This window comes from Dryobates pubescens, chromosome W (assembly GCF_014839835.1).
Source record: "Dryobates pubescens isolate bDryPub1 chromosome W, bDryPub1.pri, whole genome shotgun sequence".
Taxonomy (NCBI): Eukaryota; Metazoa; Chordata; class Aves; order Piciformes; family Picidae; genus Dryobates; species Dryobates pubescens.
Window position 1 is genome coordinate 1,348,635 of NC_071656.1, and position 22,294 is coordinate 1,370,928.

Genomic DNA, 22,294 nt, shown 5'->3' on the forward strand with positions numbered 1-22,294 from the left:
CATTCTGCCCCTGTACACTGCACTGGTTAGGCCGCACCTCGAGTACTGTGTCCAGTTCTGGGCCCCTCAGTTTAGGAAGGATGTTGACTTGCTGGAACGAGTCCAGAGAAGAGCAACAAAGTTGGTGAGGGGTTTGGAACATAAGCCCTACGAGGAGAGGCTGAGGGAGCTGGGGTTGCTTAGCCTGGAGAAGAGGAGACTCAGGGGTGACCTTATTACTCTCTACAACTACCTGAAGGGAGGTTGTAGACAGATGGATGTTGGTCTCTTCTCCCAGGCAAGCAGTACCAGAACAAGAGGACACAGTCTCAGGCTGCGCCAGGGGAGGTTCAGGCTGGATGTTAGAAAAAAGTTCTATACAGAAAGAGTGATTGCCCATTGGAATGGGCTGCCTGGGGAGGTGGTGGAGTCGCCATCACTGGAGGTTTTTAGGAGAAGACTTGATGGGGTGCTTGGTGCTGTGGGTTAGTTGTTTGGGCGGTGTTGGATTGGTTGATGGGTTGGACGCGATGATCTTGAAGGTCTCTTCCAACCTGGTTTATTCTATGTATTCTATGTATTACTGGATCTCTGATGTCCATATGTGCTCTGGAATGAGTTATATCATCAGCAATACTTCTGGGTTTTGAGTGTGGAAGTATGTGTATACAAAATACATGTCTCACTAATGCACTTGTTTGGTTTCTGTAAGAAGCTGGAAGATACATAGTTCTTGTTTGTGGATAACAACATTTACTTTTGGTACAAACATTAGATAATTTCCTTTATGTGAGTTCTTGTTTCCTTTTGACCGATGCTCCTGTCTGATGAGCCATACATTGTGAACTACGGATTTTCTAATACAATAGACCCACTTAACACCTTTTAATTGAGAAAATTGGCTTGATCCAGTCTTTCAACTGCTTCAGATGGGCCACACCAGCTCCAAGATTCTGTGCCAGGAGCTCAGTCTGCCTGGTGTTAGACACAGCTGGGAAACAAGCAGTGTGGCCTTCAAGGGGAGAAAAAGTGTTGCATTATAGAAATTTGCAATTAGTCATTGGCAGCTGCATTTTTAATAGAAAACCTAATTTAGTAATTGTTTTTAAATCAGGTGCTCTGTGGACATGTATAGTCTTAAATCCCCACTGCAACTTGGAGCAGAAAGCTGGTTGGCTGAAACAGCTGAAAAAATGGAACAGTGTGGATGTTTGTCCCTGGGAAGATGGAAACCATGGAAACGAGATTCCAAATTTAACCAATGCTTTGCCTCAGGGTGCTAACCAAGGTGAGCCTAAATATATGCACTGAGTCCAACATATAATATAGCCTCTATCTTATATACTCTAGATTTGCAGAAAAAAATTTTTCACTGAAAGAGTGGTCAGGCATTGGAACGGGCTGCCCAGGGAGGTGGTTGAGTCACCAACCCTGGATGTGTTTAAAGGTTGTTTGGATGCAGTGCTTGGGGATATGGTTTAGGGGTGAACCTTTTAGAGTAGGGTTATTGGTTGGACTTGGTGATCCTGAGGGTCTTTTCCAACCTGAATGTTTCTGTGATTCTGTGAATTTTTCCTGGGACAAGTAACTTTATTGTTGAGGATTTACCAGTCAAATTTATTTTCACTAATACTATTCTTGCAGAAAGGATAAATAAGGGATTTTGTGTGTGTGTGCTGGAACTGCAGTTTTCAAAACAAGGATTTGTGTTTAGTTATGTCTTCTAACTTTTAACTTGATCCATCTAAATACTTGTTGCATAAAAATTGGATGTCACTGAAGTATATCATGTAAAAGCTTGTTGTTTCTTTGCTTGACTATAATCTTATATACCTTTGGGTATTGGGGTTTTTATTTTGTTTGCAGTTACAAACCCTTTGATACTTAAAGGGAGACCTGTTTTAATTGCATTAAACAGAGCGTGTGAGAAACTAAAGCAGCTATCTATGAGACATACACTGTGTTGGGCAGTCTGCATTGACAGGTGTGGGAGGGTGCAGAGGCAACACTGGCTTCTTGGAGGAGATGTCTCTTCTTACTCAATATCATGCTTTCTAATCTAAAATGTGATTATCAAATCTGACAGAAGCCTTCTCCAGTCATCTTTAAGCAAAGATTGCTACTTTGTTTATAAGTGAGGAAGATGCAGGATATTTACCTGTGGAAGAAAAAAACACATAATCCTCAAAACTCTTAAGTATTTTCATGCATATTTCCTATTATTGTGATAAAGTAAAAATTAGATACTTGTGGGAGGTGACAGATTTGGGCTTAGATTGTTTTTTTGTTTGTTTCTTTTTCTTGGAAGATTACTTCTGAAGGAAATACATTTGGTTCATTTGTAAATCCTACAGCTAGCAAGAACTTCCTACATAGGTGTTTTGCTTTCTGGATCTCATGATGTTCAGCCCAACCTGGGCAAATCTGACATGATATTCCAATAGTCAGACAGAGTGCCATGTCAACAGAGTGCTTTTCACATAGGAAGATGTACAGTAAGGATTATATCATGGGCTGAGTACCTGACTTTCTTTGCAATATTTGTATGTTTATGGGAAAAAAATATACAAATGCTCAAAGCTAATATAATTTCTCAAAGAGATCAACTAAAAATCTTTCTTGCAATGTTTATCTGTCCCCCATCCTAGTAGCTCTGGGCCTGAGAAGGAGAGAAGCTGGGGTTGCTTCAGTAGCTGTGTGACATATACTTTCTAGTTTGTTTTTAGAGGAGTTCTGTATGTGCTGTTTAATGGCCTTCATCTCTAGCTGTTCCCTTTGTAAAGTCATATAGAATACATAGAATACATAGAATAAACCTATTTAGCATTAGCTGTGCTGGTCTGCAGATCTCTCTGAAGGAAAAGTGAATGGCACACAATTCATGTGAGCTGTTGGGTAATAGGATGTGAAATGTCACCTGCAGTCTGCTTCTTGTGGAGGGGGGCAAGGCATGCTGCCATTGGTTGAGGGTTGGTGAATGGGCAGAAGACAAGAGTACTATGAATTACTGATTCACATATGCATGAGTAAAAGCTGATGCAGCTTTCTGAACTTGTGAAAATGACAGATTCATTGAACAAGCCACATCGGACGGTGTTCACTCGAGCTATAGAGGCATGTGATCTGCACTGGCAGGACAGCCACTTACAGCATATTATCAGCAGTGACCTATACACCAACTACTGTTGCCATGATGACACTGAAAACTCACTCTTTGACTATCACGGGTGGCCCCTGTGGCACGGTAAGTAGCTAAACCAGAAAGATGTTTTCACGACTTGCTGCTTTGTTCAGTTTCTATGGAATTATTTGGGAGGGATTGTGGGGAGATTAATTAAAAGCCTGACAAAAAGAACAGAAGCTCCCTTGAAATGCTGGCTCAGAAGTGGTCCTTTAAGTCCCTCTCATATTTTTAAAAACAAAAAGCAAGCAAACAAAAAAGCCCTTTTGAGTAACCAAGCAAAACAGGCCTTTACAGACATGGAAGCATTGCTATTCTTCAATTATTTTCTCCATTTTAGAACATGTTCCTACAGCCTGTGCGAGGGTGGATGCATTACGATCTCATGGATACCCACAAGAAGCGCTGAGGCTAGCAATAGCTATTGTTAATACACTAAGAAGGCAGCAGCAGAAACAACTGGAAATGTTCCGGGCTCAGAAGAAAGGTAAAATGTTTGGCATTCATTAATTTTCTTTTTTTCCTCTTTCAATATATTCACAAAAAGCAATGAATTTGCCCTGAAAGATACTATTTTCTCCTTCAAAGCAAACGCTATTGGAAATACTTTGAAATCTGTACTGAGATAATTTTAATCAGTTTTACCTCTGTAATTGTTTTGAGAGGTTAACATGAACTCTCTTTCCCTTCCTCCTCCCTCCATCTTTTCTTTCACAGAACTTCTCCACAAAGGTGTAACCTCAATAACAAATCTTGAAGGTTGGGTAGGACATCCTTTGGATCCAATTGGCACCCTCTTCAGTAGTCTGATGGAAGCCTGCAGAGTGGATAATGAGAACTTTCATGGATTCTCAAACACAGGTAAGGCCATGCAAAGGGAGCAATCTTCTCCAAGTCTTCAGTAACTGGAGGCATTTTTCTATCTTGCCTTTCTGAATTAACTTCAAAGCCAATGCCTTTATAGTATAAGAACTCAGATTTGCATTCCCGAGGAAAATACAAGGGAGACAATATGTTTAAAGTAAAATTTTGGAACTTCAAAAATTACCAGTTACTCATTCTTGAAGACAATTCTATATTTCATGCTTGAAATAAAACTGAAGAAGACTATATCAGCAATCTTTTTCACATGCATTGCTCTGTCCTCTTTTTGAGAAATTACAGGAAATCACATAACTGTTGAGGTTGGAATGCTCTTCTGGAGAGGAGTCTGCTTGCTCAGGTCACCTAGAGAAGGTTGTGTCCAACTGAGTTTTCAACAACCCCAAGAATGAACACTGTACAACCTCTCTGGGTGACCTCTTGCAGTGTTTGACCATCCTTGCAGTAAGAAGGTGTTATGCTCAGATGGAATTTCCTGTATTTCAATTTGTGCACAGTGCCTCTGGCCCTGTCATAGCAGGTTGACTTTGACAGTATGCCAAGTGCCCACCAAAGACACTATATCACTCCCCCTCCTCAATTGGAAAGGGGAGAGAAAATATAACAAAAGGCTCATGGATTGAGATAATGACAGGGAAATCACATCATGGGCAAAACAGACTCAAAGAAATCAGCTTAATTGTTTACCAATCAAATTAGAATAGGATAATGAGAAATAAAATCTAAATCTTAAAACACCTTTCCCCCACCTGTGTTGGTTTAACACAGCCTACTATAAACATGTCCCACTCTCACAATCAAGAGTGAGTAAAAAAACCCCACAATGACACCCCCCCCAAAAAAGAACCACTACTGCAAATGCTCCTCCCTTCCCTCACAGATGTGACAAGGAGGAAGAGGATCTGGGAGGCAGAAAACCCTCAGGAGTTGAAATAAGAAAAAAAAACAACCAACCCAAATTTAATGAAATAATACAAAATAACACAAAGGAAATTACTGGTGTATGTAGCAGTCAGGGGAACAGACAAAATGCGAACCACATGCCACAAGTGAACCAAGGACAAAGGGAAGCACCCCAGTCCAGAAGTGGGGGAAAAAATCCATACCAGGAAGCTTTACAAGCTATAGTATCACAGTATCACAGTATCACCAAGGTTGGAAGAGACCACGAGGATCATCGAGTCCAACCTGTCCCAACAGACCTCATGACTAGACCATGGCACCAAGTGCCACCTCCAACCTCCTCTTGAACACCTCCAGGGATGGTGACTCCACCACCTCCCTGGGCAGCACATTCCAATGACGAATGACTCTCTCCATTAATAACTTTCTCCTCACCTCGAGTCTAAACCTCCCCTGGCACAGCTTGAGACTGTGTCCCCTTGTTCTGGTGCTGGTTGCCTTGGAGAAGAGACCAACCCCTTCCTGGCTACAACCACCTTTCAGGTAGTTGTAGAGGGCAATGAGGTCACCCCTGAGCTCCAAGTCCCACAAATGCCTTTCACCCCTTTGAGCCCTTTCCTTTTGCAATGACCATGATGTCGGCATGGTATTGAATAACTCATTAACACTCCACTGTTGTAAGCATGTAGTATTTGCCTTGGAGGGTTTGTGGCAATGTGATGTAATCAATCTTCCAGGATTCCCCATATTTATATTTCATCCATTGCCCTCCATACCACATAGACTTTACCCTCTTGGCCTGTTTGATTGCAGCGCATATTTCACATTCATGGATAACTTGTGCAATCAGGTCATGGTTAATCCACCATCCATGAGTCTGTATAGAGATAAACACTAGCCACCTTTCTCGCTCAGTCATATCTAAAGCCACTTGGATGGCTTTCACCTCTGCAAACTGACTTAATTCTCCTTCTCCCTCAACAGCTTCTGCAACCTGTTGTGTAAGACTCCACACAGAAGCCTTCCACCTTTGCTGTTTTCCCAAAATGCGATGGGACTCATAAGTGAAAGGGGCATATCATTTTTCATGAGCTGTCAATTTGTTGTAGTGTGGGGCCTCCTCAGCACATTACCTCTGCTTCCTCCAGTAACATCCCAAAATCTCTGTCTCCTGGACAGTTTGTGATGACTTCTAATATTCCTAGGCAGTTAGGGCTCCCTGTTTGGGCCCATTGCATTATCACTGTGATCCACTTGCTCCACATGTCATCAGTTGCATGATGGGTAGAGGAAATTCTTCTTTTGAATATCTAGCCCATCACCAGCAGCCAGGGGGCCATGAGGAGCTGTGCTTCTGTACCAACCATCTCCGAGGCAGCTCAAACTCCTTCATACAATGCCAGTATCTTTTTTTCAGTCTGAGTGTAGCTGGTCTCATACCCTTTGTATCTTCAACCCCAGAATCCTAGGGATTGATCTCAGGCTTCCCCAGATGTTTTCTGCCAAAGGCTCCAGGCAGGACCATTCTTCTCGGCTTCAGTGTAGAGCACATTTGTAACACCTTGTCCTGTTTGGACAGGCCTGAGTGCTACTGCATGCACAATCTCCTGTTTGATTTGTTCAAAGGCCTGTTGCTGCTCAGGACCCCATTGAAAATCACTCTTCTTCTGACTTGGTAGAGAGGGTTCACAATAAGAATGTAGTCTGGGATATGCATCCTCCAGACACTCACAGCATCCAAGAAAGCTTGAGTTTCTGTGGTGGGTTGAGAGAGAAGGCCCAGCTTTCCCTCCCCCACTAAGAAGGAATGAAAAAACCCACAGCTAACTCAGCCGGAAGAGCAAAGGAAATGCTGTAATTACAAGCAATGGGAAAATGCAGGATATGTATACAATATATACAGTATTTACAATATATATACAGTGTATTTTGTCATATGGTGTGTCTGTGAAGTGTCAAATTAATCAGCTTGGTATGTGTGGAATTTACATGTAATCTTTACTAAAAGTAGCACTTTTAAAAGTAGCAAACAAACTAAAAAAAAAACAAAAAAAGTAGCAAACAAACTAAAATCTAGAAATATGTACTATATATTTTTTATATATATATTTACATATATGTACCATTTATAAACAACACAAAGACCCCTCTGGACAAAGCTGGGGGAACAAATAGCTCCCCCTTCCTCCCCTCTGTACAAGGGACAGAGAGAGAAAGCAGTTAGCAATAACCTGCTGTTAGTACTTAGCCACAGCCAAGGTCAGCAAAGCCAAGCAGAAGACATCAGCTAGTAGCAGCTAAAGTGTAGAATCAGTAAAGAGACAGAATAGTTTATGCAACTGCTTTTTATCCACATTAGCAAGTGAATGGAATGATATATACCTATCTATGTTGTTGTTCTGTGTCCAATAGTAATTTATTTACCTTTTAATCAAAAATGTCCAGAAAGTTCCAATTGTTTTTGCAGTTAGGAACTAGGCAAATGTTCCACCTTCAAACCATAACAGACACAAACCTTTGAAGTAGTGCTAATATATAACAGAAATGCAGCAAAAGTTCAGCTGTACATTGAATGCACAATTCTTACCAAGAAGGTGCCACTGTCTTGGATGGAGGAAAAGGAGCACAGCCTGTCAAATGGTCTTGTCTCTGCTAAATACAGTCTTTCTCCCCCCAGCTGCATAGAGTTGTTTTTATCATGTTTTTTATACCTTTACTTTGCCTGGTGTCTCTGCCTTCCAGGTGACATTTAGCATGATTTGGGTGCAGTGATGAGTAACATAGTCTCATAGGTTTAGCATGTATGCTGTTTGGCTCATTATCATACATAAATATTAAAATTCAAGTTAATCATACAAAGGTCTTCACTCAGGCACTATAGCTTTCAAAATGTGTTTTGAAGCTGTGTGTTTTGTTGTTTTAGCCTTGACTCATCATTTCTAGCCAAAACAAGGTTTTCTTATCTTCACAAGACTCCCTCCTTCAGCTGTTTGGCAGGCCAGCTTTGCAGATCTTCATTCCCAGAGATAATATAAACATCTCTTGGTTGTTAGCATCTCGACCTTGCTCCTGAAGTGAACTAAATTAACTTGCATTCCTGTCACACAGTAAGATAGGTAGTTACCCCACATAGTCCTACTGTATTTGCACAAAACTAATAACTTCAGCTGAGGTTGTTGTGAGGTATGTGTTGGCCTCTTTGCCTAGTATCATGTGATAGAACAAAAGGAAATGGCCTCAAATTGCACCAGAGGAGGCTTAGATTGGATATTAGGAAAAACTTCTTTACTGAAAGAGTGGTCAGGCATTGGAATATGCAACATAGAATATACATAGAATAAACCAGGTTGGAAGAGACATAGAATAGAATACATAGAATACATAGAATAAACCAGGTTGGAAGAGACCTTCAAGATCATCGCATCCAACCCATCAACCAATCCAACACCACCTAAACAACTAACCCACGGCACCAAGCACCCCATCAAGTCTTCTCCTGAAAACCTCCAATGATGGCGACTCCACCACCTCCCCAGGCAGCCCGTTCCAATGGGCAATCACTCTTTCTGTATAGAACTTTTTCCTAACATCTAGCCTGAACCTCCCCTGGTGCAGCCTGAGACTGTGTCCTCTTGTCCTGGTTCTGGCCGCCTGGGAGAAGAGACCAACATCCATCTGTCTACAACCTCCCTTCAGGTAGTTGTAGAGAGTAATAAGGTCACCCCTGAGTCTCCTCTTCTCCAGGCTAAGCAACCCCAGCTCCCTCAGCCTCTCCTCGTAGGGCTTGTGTTCCAAACCCCTCACCAACTTTGTTGCTCTTCTCTGGACTTGTTCCAGCAAGTCAACATCCTTCCTAAACTGAGGGGCCCAGAACTGGACACAGTACTCGAGGTGCGGCCTAACCAGTGCACCACCTCCCCAGGCAGCCCATTCCAATGGGCAATCACTCTTTCTGTATGGATTTTTTTCCTATCATCTAGCCTGAACCTCCCCTGGCACAGCCTGAGACTGTGTCCTCTAGGGAGTTGGGTCAAAAAATGTGTAGACATGGCACTTTGGGACATGGTTTAATGACTGTGGTGGTCTTGGACTCAATGATCTTGGAGTTCTTTTCCAATTGAAACAATTCTATGATTCTATGAAATCTATGCAGGTGTATTAAGCACCTTCCATTTCCACTTATACAACATCAAAGCTTTAAGGAGATACAAAAATGGGTGGGGAACAACGTTGAAATACATCTTCCAATTTTGTCTTTATTAACACAAAGCTCGAGAAACTGTCTTTCTCCAAATCATGCAGTTTAAAATGAAAATTAAAATATTTATTTTGACTTGAATGGCTTTTTTAAAACCTAATTGTTTTATGTATTTCTGCAATGTGGAATTGGATCAGGTTTGGATTATTCGATCTTGAGATCGTGGTAGCAATTTAAATTATTTTTTTAAATTAATACTGACAGAAGAAGCGTTTGTAAATGTGGCATTATAGAGAGATTATGGACTGGAATGATTTTCTGATGTGGTGTTCTTTGTGTCGTCCTTTACAGAGAGTGTGGAGCAATGCAAATCTCTAGAGTACCACCACTTGCCTGCACACAGGTTCTTAGAAGAAGGGGAATCTTATTTAACACTGGCTGTGGAAGTAGCATTGATAGGGCTGGGACAACAACGAATAATGCCAGATGGCTTGTATGCACAAGAGAAGGTTTGTCGAAATGAGGAGCAGCTCATTTCTAAGCTACAGGAAATTGAATTGGATGATACTCTGGTGAAGATTTTTCGAAAACAAGCAGTCTTCCTATTAGAAGGTAGCCCAATGTAGATGCTATCTGCTTTTTTTAACTGTTGTCACTTACACAAACCCATTGAATTAGTATTCCAGTAGAAACTACCTCACATACTTATGTTTTTTGATGTAGAACTCCAGCAAAATTTTCTTTCTAGTCTCTTATGAAAATCAAACATATTTCAGATATCACATGACTATAAAGTTAATGCATCTACTGACCTATAAGGCTTTCATTTTAATTTTTATTGCATTTTATTCTTTAGATTTGTTGCTTGTCATTAACTCAGTATCCTAATTATACAACCCAGGCTTAAAATTAAATAATATAGACATCACTTATCATCAACAATTCTCAGGTAGCAAATTTCTAAATGTCACTTGTATCCTGAAAAAAGACTGACAACTTTGTAAATGTATAAAGATTTTTACCTCTTTTCCCAAGTGAAGAGCTCAAAACATTCACTTAGAATTGCTGGGACAGAAATATAATATTTTCTTTGTAGCAATTAAGAAAATTACTTGCCTCTGAAGTTTGTATCATACATGAAAAATGAAGTATGTGGTCAAATATTGATGCTTAAGGCCTAGTCTTGTGACTAAATGTTGATTAAGACAAATGACCTGCGTTTGGGAGTTAGTTGGTGTTTTGCAATAAAACCTGTACAAAAAAGTGCACACTTTTGCCATTGAAAAGTCTTAACATATAGCACTTAAGCCTTGTGTTCAGAGAGTAGTCTTGTGGGCTCTAAGGTTGTCTTTCTAGTTTTTGGGGTTTTTAATGGAAGAAAAAAATTTAAAGACATGGTCCAAGATTAGTATGCCTGCTCAAGGGATGGTTAGGAGTGTGATACTTCTCTAGGTAAGTTGTGAAGACTGTTACACAGCAGGTAGGTTTTGCTTTCTGTAAGACATCTGTCTTTTGAAACTAATTCTTTAATGGAAGATATGTAGTATGTTGCTTAGAGTTCTCATTTTTGAGTCACTCTTGTTGACCAGATCCTTAAAGACTTTGGTACCCATTGATGGTGCTATTCAAAACTGCAGAGAAGCTATACTGTAGAGAGAGTTTCAGTTATGATGCAGCTATAACCACGGCTTTATGGCCTTTGGAGAAGAACAGCTGCTTGCTAGATGGAGCTGTTAACCACCATAGAGGGATCCTATAGATTATAACATCATTTTGCTGCATCTATTGACTGGTAAGGATGCTCCATGAGGAAAAGGCAGGATTTCTCTCAAGTATTCTGATACTTCTAGTTTACTACTTTGATCACTGATATTATTTTTGCTTTCTTAGAGTAGTAAGCAAGCGATCATAGCAACAAATCTGCTGTGGTGAACAGTGTACAACGATGATCTTGCATTACTGTGTGCTGAGAAATCTGGCTTTTCTGCAATAGTTTCAATTTATTCCAGGTTAGACAGAAACTGTCAGCTCACATGGAGGAAAACTGTGCAGTGATTTAAGATCCTAATCATATGAATTATGGTTTTATAGTTAAAGTCCTGCAGATATAATAAAGCTTAGCCCATTATTAAGGTGATTTCTATGCTATTAATGCATGCGGTATGTAGATACCATTTGAACATAAGACTGTCGTGACAGATCCATAGACATTGCAAGAAATGTTCGAATATTTGCCTTACTGCTAAGTTAATGGCAGAATATATTTTCATATAAATGCTGTCTTGTGTTCTTTGTGTACCAACTGAGTGTCTGACAGGATCAACTGGCAAACATACACGAAATGGCTTCTTTCACTGAGGAAATGCCATCTGGGTTTGCATGGCTTTCAACTTCATTTTAAATGATTGAGAGACACTGTCACCTATTTAATCTTAATCAAAATCCATTGCCCCAACAATGGGAATAATTTCCCCACAACAAATACAGAGTTTAAGATCATGTGGCTATAATGAACTAACAAAAGCAGCTTTGGTGCAAGATCTGACCTACTCTTCTCTGGAGACCAAGTTCAGACCAAAGGATTATTTAAATGCCTAATGGCAAGTGAGACATTATTAGGGATCAGGTGCTGCTGTACTGATTGGTCATGTAACTTCAATTAAAGATACAAGTTTTTCCACTGTAGTTATTTTTGGTTTTTTTTCTTTTTTTTTTTCTCGTGGATCTGTGGTAAAGCAGTTATGCACCAACAGAGTATGCATAGGGATTCATGTGCACAATATAACTACAGAGAGGCAAAACTAGGATTATCACCTTCTACTTTTGTATACTGTTGATTTACTGAATGAGCCCCATGCAGCCCTGGGACCATTCTGTCATTTGTATGTGCACTAGTAGTGTGCTTAATAGTATACAATTTGCAGTCTGTCTTGTTATCTCAAAGAATATATAGTATTTAATATACTTGTAATATATTTCACAAAAATACCAATGTAACATTATCTTTTGTACAACAAACTGTTTCTGAATACCGATTGTAACTCAAGGTATAGTGAATGTTTTTAAAGGTCCAGAAGTTGAGTTTTAACAGTCTGTAAAGACTGACATTCTATTTCTCTTTCCTACAGCCGGACCATATAGTGGTTTAGGTGAAATCATCCATCGAGAGAGTGTTCCAATGCACACATTTGCCAAGTATCTTTTCACCTCTCTCCTACCTCATGATGCTGAATTGGCATACAAAACTGCACTGAGAGCCATGTGGTATGTATTCACAAGTCAGTGGTTTGGAAAAAGGGGGAAAGCTAGGTAATCAAGAGCTAGTCTTTTTTTCTAAAAGAAGCATTGTTCCATTTAAGGGGAAATTACTTTGGTTCTGTTATCTGTAAAAGCAATTGATGATGTCTGATGAGTATACTATGGTATACTAATTTATAAATGTACGATTAGTGTTTATCTACAACTGTAAAAGCATTGTATGTTACAAATCCTTCTAGAATTCTACACTTAGGGCATGAGATTTTGTGTTGTAGTAGTGAGAAAAGTTCAATCCTCCCACCACAATAAACCACAACTAACTCAGTCAGAGCAGCGCATGAAAAAGTCCGTATTTTACAAGCAGAATGAAATGCAATGAATATATACAAAATATACAGTATTTACAGTATATACAAAAATATACAGGAAAGAATGTAACACAGAAACTCCCTCTGGAGGGGGGCTCCCCACCAAAACTCTTTTCCCCCCTTCCTCCCCTTTTACCACAAAGGATTAAAGAGAGAAAATAGATATTAAGGGACATTTTGTTAGTTCAAAGTAGCTCTTAAGGGAAAAAAAAAAAGAGTTAGTTTTCTTATCTCAGTCCAAGATCAGCACTGCCAAGAACGGAAGAAAGAAAGCACCTGCACAGACAGAAACAGCTAAACAGACTGAACTAAGACTAAAATCCTTAAAGTTACATTCCTACTGATCTAACAATGAAATTTGTTTAGAATTATCTTTGCTTTCCTTTTTACACCAAAACATTCAGCTAGAGTATTCAATAGCCATCCTTTCCTTAAAGGTACAGCCTAAAACTGTCACAATCCACCCCTTCTAAACAATTTCATTGGCTGTTTGTACTGTCCATCCAATCTAAAACAATATCTTAGACTTGTGATCCCAGCGGCGGGGGCAGCTTAATTTAAAAGGGTTTGCTGCGGCTCGCGGGGCTCTGTTCGTCGGGCAGCCCGTATTCTCTTGTACTCTCTCCTGCTCTCACGCGCCGCCCCACTTTTTTTTTTTTTTTTTTTTTTTTTGTGTGTGTGTGCAGTAGGCGCAATTGCCAGGGACAATCATGGTTGTAACTTGTAGCAAAAACTCCCTAAAAAAATCAGTGTCGACCCAGACTGAGGTAGAACACAAGCAGGTAGCGGTCCAGGTATCTGGCTGTAGAGAGTGCTGGAGCCTGGCTCTTGAGATGCAGGGTAGTGGGGGCAACTCTTGCATAAGGTGTGTGCAGATTGACTATCTGCTTAACCTGTTGGCCAGACTGAAGGATGAGGTTGCTAGCCTTAGAAATGTAAGGGAATGTACGAAAGAGATGAACCAGAGGAGGAAAGAGATGAACCAGAGGAGGAAAGAGTTGAATCAGAGTAAGCAGGATCTGCAGGCTCCCCCAGCAGGGGCTGGTTATCCAAAAAGCAGAGGGGAATGGATGCAGATTCCTCTCAAAAGACACAAAGTAAAACCTCCTTGCCTCCCCTCACCTTCCCCGCTGCTCTTGGAAAATAGGTATGGGGCACTGGAGATGGAGGGTGAGGTGATACTGATGCTGGAGGACACACCATCTGGGGTTCTCCCTGAGGCTAAAGAGCCTAAGGTTAAACAGCCTAAGGTTAAACAGCCTTCCCCTGGCATCAGGACCTGCTCCCTCAAAAAAAAGAGGAGGGTAATTGTTATTGGTGATTCCCTTTGTAGGGGAACAGAGGGCCCCATATGTCGGCCAGACCCATCTCATAGGGAACTCTGTTGTCTGCCAGCAGCCCAAGTTAATGATGTTACCAGTAGGCTGCCTAGCCTGGTACAGCCCTCTGACTACTATCCTTCACTAGTTATGCAGATAGGGAATGATGATGTTGCAACCAGAACTCCCAGGGCTATCAAAAATGTTTTCAGGGCCCTGGGAGATCTGGTTGAGGGGTCAGGTGCTCAAATAATTTTTTCCTCAATACCCTTAGTTGCAGGAGGGAATACCACAAGGAACAGGACAGCAGCCATAATCAACAAGTGGCTTAGAGGCTGGTGCAGACAAAAGAATTTTGGGTTTTTTGATCTTGGTAAACTTTCTACTGCACCAGGCCACCTGGCAACAGATGGAGTACATCTGTCCCAAAGAAGGGGAAAGGTCACAGTATATGAGAATGGCCTGTCCCCCAAAGGTAAAAAGATTCTGGGGAGGGAACTGGCAGCTCTCATTGACAGGGCTTTAAACTAGTTTCGAAGGGGGAAGGGGCTGAAACTAGTCCCCTCAGGCAAGAGTCTGGGGGCAGTAAGCTAGGGTCAGAGGCCAAACCAGCAGCCCAGCTGAGGTGCATGTACACTAATGCACGAAGCATGGGAAACAAACAAGAGGAGCTGGAAGCCTTGTTGCAGCAGGAAAGTTATGACAGCTCTCATTGACAGGGCTTTAAACTAGTTTCGAAGGGGGAAGGGGCTGAAACTAGTCCCCCCAGGCAGGAGTCTGGGGATGATAAGCTAGGGTCAGAGGTGAAACCAGCAGCCCACCTGCAGTGCATGTACACTAATGCACGAAGCATGGGTAACAAACAAGAGGAGCTGGAAGCCTTGTTGCAGCAGGAAAGTTATGATGTAATTGCCATCACAGAGACGTGGTGGGACGACTCACATGACTGGAGTGCTGCAATTGACAGCTACAGGCTCTTCAGGAGAGACAGGCAAGGAAGAAGGGGTGGAGGGGTGGCCTTGTACATCAGGAAGGCACTAGATGCCATTGAGCTGGAGATCAGGGATCATCAGTTTGAGTGCCTATGGGTGAGAATTAGAGGAGACAGTCTAGGAGGTTCTTAGAGTGCATGGAGGCTTCTTATCCTGGGGGCTGCGAGAGCCTACCAGGGGCAAGGCTATGCTTGACCTCCTCTTCACCAACAGGGAGGGGCTGGTGGGTGATGTGGTGGTTGGAGGCTGTTTAGGGGCCAGCGACCACGTGATAATTGAATTCTCGGTATTCAGTCAAGCTAAGAGGGGCAGCAAGAAGACCTCCACTCTGGACTTCTGGAGGGCGGACTTCAGGTTACTCAAGGAACTAATTTGGAGGGATCCTTGGGATAAAGCCCTTAAAAATAAAGGGGTCCAGGAGGGCTGGACCTGCTTCAAGGAAGAATTGTTGAAGGCACAGGGACAGGCTATGCCAATGTGCCTGAAGATGAGCTGCCAGGGCAGACGGCCAGCCAGGATGGGTAATGAACTTTTAATAGAACTAAGAGAAAAAAAGAGGGTGTATCATCTTTGGAAGAAAGGTGAGGCAACCCACAGGATATATAAGGATGTTGCCAAATCATGCAGGAAGAAAATTAGGGAGACAAAAGCACATTTGGATCTTAGACTGGCCTCTGCTGTGAAGGACAACAAAAAGTCCTTTTATAACTTTATTAATAGCTAGAGAAAGGGCAAGGACAACCTCCACTCCTTGGTTGACATGGAGGGAAATGTTGTATCAAACGATGAGGAAAAGGCAGAGGTACTTAACACCTTCTTTGCCTCAATTTTTACTAGAAGGACAGAACGTCTTCCAGACAGCTGGCCTGCAGAGCCGGCAGAAGGAGCCAGGGAGCTGCATAGTTTCCCTATGTTCCATGAGCAGGTTATTGGAATTCTCCTCAGCAGCTTGATCCCCACAAGTCCATGGGACTGTGGTGAGGAGGTTATTAATTTATGAATTATGAAAATTATTTTTATTAATATTATAAAATTGTCAATAACCGATGAATCACCAACTTATATACATGTTCTAGTGCACGTTCGTGAAATATATCCCATAACAGGCTTAGTATTATGATTAGAACTTATTTGAACTAATTACGAACTATTTCTGTATTTATATGCAAGAAGGGTGCAGTTCTGCTGCTTGGCCACTAGATGGCGACTCGATGGGACGTGCATGGCTTCTGGTTGAGCTTAGACGAAGCTCTGTTCTGTGTGGAGCCAGTTCGAGGCTAGCTCCTGGCAGAGTTGGCTCACACGAAAGGATGGGCTGGCAGGGATGGTCCGGAGACAAGCTGGCCCTCAGAATCGATCTGCACCACATGGCAGGACAATGACCGCTGGCAGGCGTGCCCGGGGGACGCGGCGGTACGCGAATCTGCAGAGGCGGCCCCGGGAGTGATGAATACCGGTGGGGTGGGCCCAACAGGAGTCGGCCCGGCTCTGCAGATTTTCGGGCAGCGGCTTCTCGTTCGCTGGGCTTAAAGCAACAGCAGGCTACCCAGAGCGGTCCGGGGGATTCGGTGCAGTGTAAGCATGAATGCTGCTGAGTAATCCCTGGAGTTTAACAGGGCTCGGAGCAGCACGTGGCGCTCTTCTCTCCACTATGGTGGGGTTAAGCAATTGCGCGGGCGACCTGGTTTGGTCAAGTCCCTTCTTCCCCGATAATTGGGCAGATCTTACCCTCGGGGGTTGATCCAGTCCAGACAGTAGCGACAGGGGGGGGTTCCTCTCCCGGTCGGTGTGAATGGCTATGGCAACGCTGGCTCCTTAGCTCAGCGTGGTGTCCTTCCTCTTGTGGAAATAATTCCTCCAGTCGCTTCTCACATGCAGATGCCTTGATATTCGTGCATGTATGTAACAGAAGCTAAACAATAAACTCAAATGCAGAGGCAGCGGCTCAGACTCAACTCTTGAGCTAGCACAGAGACAGAAATGGAGGAGGAAGGCAGGAAGGCAGGAAGGCACTTGTTTACTCACTGGGGTAATACTTATAGAATCCCTCGAGGCTAGGTTTGACCAATGGGCATTCTCATAAACAACTGGCATCAGCCTATGGGAAAGCATGAAGCTAGAATTCTTCCATATTTGGGGAATGCACGAGCACAGCATGCACAAGATGCGTGCCAGCCTGGCTTTTGTCGTGGCTTTTCTCCTCCTCCTGAAGGAGGGGGAGCTCACCCACATGCTGGGGCAAGATTCAATATCTCGGCGTAATGTGCCTTCACCACAGGGACCATATGGGATCCATCCTAGGGTGCTGAGAGAGCTGGCAGATGAGCTGGCCCAGCCACTCTCCATCATTTTCCAGCAGTCCTGGCTCACTGGAGAGGTCCCAGAAGACTGGAAGCTGGCCAATGTTGTGCCCATCCACAAGAAGGGCTTGTTAGATGAGCCAGGGAATTATAGGCCTATCAGCCTGACCTCAGTGCCAGGCAAGATTATAGAACAGGTCATCTTGAGTGCAATCACACAGCACTTAGAGGATGGCCAAGGGATCAGGCCCAGCCAGCATGGATTTAGGAAGGGCAGGTGCTGCCTGACCAACCTGATCTCCTTCTATGATCAGGTGACTGCCTGGTGGATATGGGGAGGCCTGTGGATGTAGTCTACCTGGACCTCAGCAAGGCCTTTGACACCATCCCCCATAGCAAACTCCTGGCCAAGCTGTGAGCCCATGGCTTGGATGGGGGCACACTGCATTGTGTTAGGAACAGGCTGGAGGGCCAAGCCCAGAGAGTGGTGGTGAATGGTGCCACATCCAGCTGGCAGCCAGTCACTAGTGGTGTGCCCCGAGGATCAGTACTGGGCCCTGTGCTCTTTAACATCTTTATTGATGATCTGGATGAGGACATTGAGTCCACCATCAGTAAATTTGCTGACGACACCAAGCTGGGGGCAGGAGTTGATCTGCTGGAGGGTAGAGAGGCTCTGCAGAGGGACCTTGACAGGCTGGACAGATGGGCAGAATCCAACAGCATGAGATTTAACACATCCAAGTGCCGGGTTCTGCACATTGGCCACAACAACCCCATGCAGAGTTACAAGCTGGGGTCAGAGTGGCTGGAGAGCAGTCAGGCTGAGAGGGACCTGGGGGTGCTGGTTGACGGTAGACTGAACATGAGCCTGCAGTGTGCCCAGGCAGCTAAGAGGGCCAATGGCATTCTGGCCTGCATCAGGAACAGTGTGGCCAGCAGGAGCAGGGAGGTCATTCTGCCCCTGTACACTGCACTGGTTAGGCCGCACCTCGAGTACTGTGTCCAGTTCTGGGCCCCTCAGTTTAGGAAGAATAGAATACATAGAATAGAATAAACCAGGTTGGAAGAGACCTTCAAGATCATCGCATCCAACCCATCAACCAATCAAACACCACCCAAACAACTAACCCATGGCACCAAGCACCCCATCAAGTCTCCTCCTGAAAACCTCCAGTGATGGCGACTCCACCACCTCCCCAGGCAGCCCATTCCAATGGGTAATCACTCTTTCTGTATAGAACTTTTTCCTAACATCTAGCCTGAACCTCCCCTGGTGCAGCCTGAGACTGTGTCCTCTAAGGAAGGATGTTGACTTGCTGGAACGAGTCCAGAGAAGAGCAACAAAGTTGGTGAGGGGTTTGGAACATAAGCTCTACGAGGAGAGGCTGAGGGAGCTGGGGTTGCTTAGCCTGGAGAAGAGGAGGCTCAGGGGTGACCTTATTACTCTCTACAACTACCTGAAGGGAGGTTGGACACAGGCGGATGCTGGTCTCTTCTCCCAGGCAGCCAGTACCAGAACAAGAGGACACAGTCTCAGGCTGTGCCAGGGGAGGTTTAGGTTGGATGTTAGAAAGAAGTTCTATACAGAGAGAGTGATTGCCCATTGGAATGGGCTGCCTGGGGAGGTGGTGGAGTCATCATCATTGGAGGTTTTCAGGAGGAGACTTGATGGGGTGCTTGGTGCCATGGGTTAGTTGTTTAGTCGGTGTTGGATTGGTTGATGGGTTGGACGCGATGATCTTGAAGGTGTCTTCCAACCTGGTTTGTTCTATTCTATACTTCTATTCTATCTACTATTTGTAAGTGAAGTTCATAGTCCATTCTGGCTATACCCAGATGTACATGATTCAGAAGTCCAAGAAAATCAGGAAACAAGAAAACACAAAACACTTTGTTTCTTTGCAGATGAAGCAAAGAAAAGGGATTAGGGACTCTCAGTTGACTCAGGGCTCTCAGGGCTCTCAGGGTTTGCGCACCGTCGATTCCTCAGGGATTCTGCCTTTGGGCGCTATGTATCTGTACAACACTCTGAAATTAAACTCTTTCAGCTAAAGTTAAATTTCTTTGTGGAATACACTGAATTTCACCATTCTCTTGCATTACCCAATAAGTTTGACCAGGACCTTCAGATGAAACCACCCCTCAGACAGGTTTAGCCTCTCCTGAGGGCGAAAATACCCAGTTTTACCCAACAGGTGCTTTTCTCTAACAATAGGAACTCTTATCGCCTTCTACTTACTGTAGCAGACCTGAATGTGCCGGACCGACTCGATTCACTGAACCTCTATTTACCAGCCAGGTTGCTTGTGCTAAATGTTTCTCCCAGTTTTTCAAAGATCCACCCGCCATGGCCTTGAGAGTGGTCTTCAACAAACTGTTGTAGCCTTCAATCTTCCCTGCAGCCGGTGCATAGTCAGGGATATGGAATGTCCACTCAATGCCGTGCTCTTTTGCCCAGCTCTTTACAAGGTTGTTCTTGAAATGAGTTCCGTTGTCTGACTCAATCCTCTCTGGAGTTCCGTGTCTCCACAGGATCTGTCTCTCCAGACCAAGAATGGTGTTGCGTGCAGTTGCGTGTGGAACTGCATAAGTTTCCAGCCATCCAGTGTTTGCCTCTACCATAGTAAGCATGCACTGCTTACCAGAACGAGAACGTGGTAGAGTGATGTAGTCAATCTGCCAAGCTTCCCCATACCTGTACTTGGACCATCTGTCACCATACCACAAGGGCTTAATTTACTTTGCCTGCTTAATAGCAGCACAAATGTCACAGTCATGGAAATGTCAATGGATCTGTCATGAGCCCACTGGTATGTTGCATCTCTGCCTTGATGTCCTGATGAATCGTGAGCCCACCGAGCTAAGAATATCTCACCTCGGTGCTTCCAGTCGAGATCAAGTTCAGAGTCCTTGTCTACTTCAGAAACTCTTGCAGCTAAATCTGCCTGGTGGTTGTGTTGCTGTTCCTCAGCAGCTTTGCTTTTAGTAATGTGAGCATCAATGTGTCTCACCTTCACAGGAATTCTCTCGACTCGATCGGCAATGTCTTGCCACAGTTCAGCTACCCAAATGGGTTTTCCTTTCCTCTGCCAACCATTCTTTTTCCAGTTCTTTAGCCAACCCCATAGAGCATTGGCTACCATCCATGAGTCGGTGTAGAGATAAAGCTTTGGCCATCTCTCACATTCAGCTACGTCGAGAGCTAGCTGGACAGCTTTTACCTCTGCAAACTGACTGGATTCTCCTTCTCCATCCTTTGCCTCTGCAACTCGGCGTGTTGGACTCCACACTGCAGACTTCCACCTTCGCTTGTTCCTGACGAGAAGACAGGAACCGTCTGTGAACAAAGCAGGTTGGACCATTGTCACCTGCAGCTGTGTACAAAATGTTCTTAATGTCTGGACCATCTCGGACAGGTCCCAGACCCACTGCTTGAACTACCTCTTGCTTTATCTGGTCAAAGGCTGCTTGTTGTTCAGGTCCCCAGTGGAAACTGTTTCTTTTTCGAGTCACATCATACAGAGGTTTCACAATCTGACTGTACCCAGGGATGTGCAGTCTCCAAAGAATGTCCATGATTTTGTTACCTTTCTCGAAGACTTCCTCAGCAGTTTTACCCCAGACAATGATATCATCGATGAACTGGATGTGTTCTGGAGCACCACCTTCCTCCAGAGCATCATGGATTACTTCATGACAAATGCTGGAGCTGTGGATCCAGCCCATCGTCAGTCTGTTGAAAGTGTACTGGATTCCTCTCCAGGTGAAAGCAAACTGAGGCCTGCATCCCTCTGCTATGGGAATAGAGAAGAATGCATTAGCAATGTCTATGGTAGCATACCATTTGGCCTCTTTGGATTCCAGCTCATATTGGAGTTCCATCATGTCTGGTACTGCTGCACTCATAGGCGGAGTTACTTCATTCAGGGCTCGGTAGTCCACTGTCAGACGCCAGTCTCCATTCGGCTTTCGCACAGGCCACACTGGACTGTTGAAAGGTGAATGAGTTTTGCTGATGACTTTTTGACTCTCCAACTGACCAATCAGATTCTGAATGGGCAACAAAGAGTCACGGTTAGTTCTGTATTGTCTGTGATGCACAGTCTGAGAAGCAACCGGCAATTTAATGTCCTGTATCTTGTGTTGTCCCACAACTGCAGATTCATCAGAAGGCTCAGGTCTAGCAGACAGCTTCAGCTTTTGTCCATCAATTTCTACAGAAGCTACTCCAAAAGCCCATTTGTAACCTTTAGGGTCTTTGAAACGCCCTTCTCTCAGAAAATCAATTCCCAAAATACAAGGTGCATCAGGTCCGGTCACAACTGTATGCTTCCTCCACTGTTTACCCGTTAGACTTATATTAACCTCCACCTTTCTGTAATGGGTTGGGGCAGATCCCCTCCCCACCACAGGCAGAAATAACGACTCAGGCAAACGGATTGCAAAAGTGATGGAAAGTTTAAATAGGAAAACAATAACAAACAACAATGAAAGTTTTACAGAGACCCACAAGCAGCATGACAAAGAGAGAGAGATCCCAAAACATACCCAAGAACATCCCATCCCCACCTGGGGGTACACCCAAACCCCTCCCAGGGCTCTTTCTTCCCCCCCCAACCCAGCCTTGGGCCTGAGCAGGCCCAAGGGAGGCAGCTCACGCCATGTTACCTAGGCAGCAGCAGGGGACAAAAGAGGAAGTGAAGACACCGCATGGCCTTTTTATAGGTGAGCAGGGCATTATGGGAATGGAATACCTGGTCCCTGTGACCACCCCCTGGGCTGGGCCCACCCCTTGGGACCTCCCAAGTGTGGCCTGTGCAGTGGCATCTGGGCCAGCACCCAGCCTAAACCACCACACTTACTTAACTCTTGAGATCCACCAGTGACTCCCAGAATAGTTATAGACTCTGA

At 43.9% G+C, this 22,294-nt stretch overlaps 1 protein-coding gene across 1 annotated transcript in view; it reads left to right on the forward strand.

The window, feature by feature from the left end:
- LOC104306805 (zinc finger SWIM domain-containing protein 6) overlaps positions 1 to 22,294 on the forward strand; it is a 368,533-nt gene that overhangs the window by 326,758 nt on the left and 19,481 nt on the right. Inside the window, exons 5-10 of the mRNA XM_054177738.1 lie at positions 1,094 to 1,267; positions 3,047 to 3,223; positions 3,501 to 3,647; positions 3,878 to 4,021; positions 9,495 to 9,755; positions 12,272 to 12,407. Of these exons, the coding sequence (XP_054033713.1) occupies positions 1,094 to 1,267; positions 3,047 to 3,223; positions 3,501 to 3,647; positions 3,878 to 4,021; positions 9,495 to 9,755; positions 12,272 to 12,407 (1,039 nt within the window). The remainder of the gene's footprint in view (positions 1 to 1,093; positions 1,268 to 3,046; positions 3,224 to 3,500; positions 3,648 to 3,877; positions 4,022 to 9,494; positions 9,756 to 12,271; positions 12,408 to 22,294) is intronic.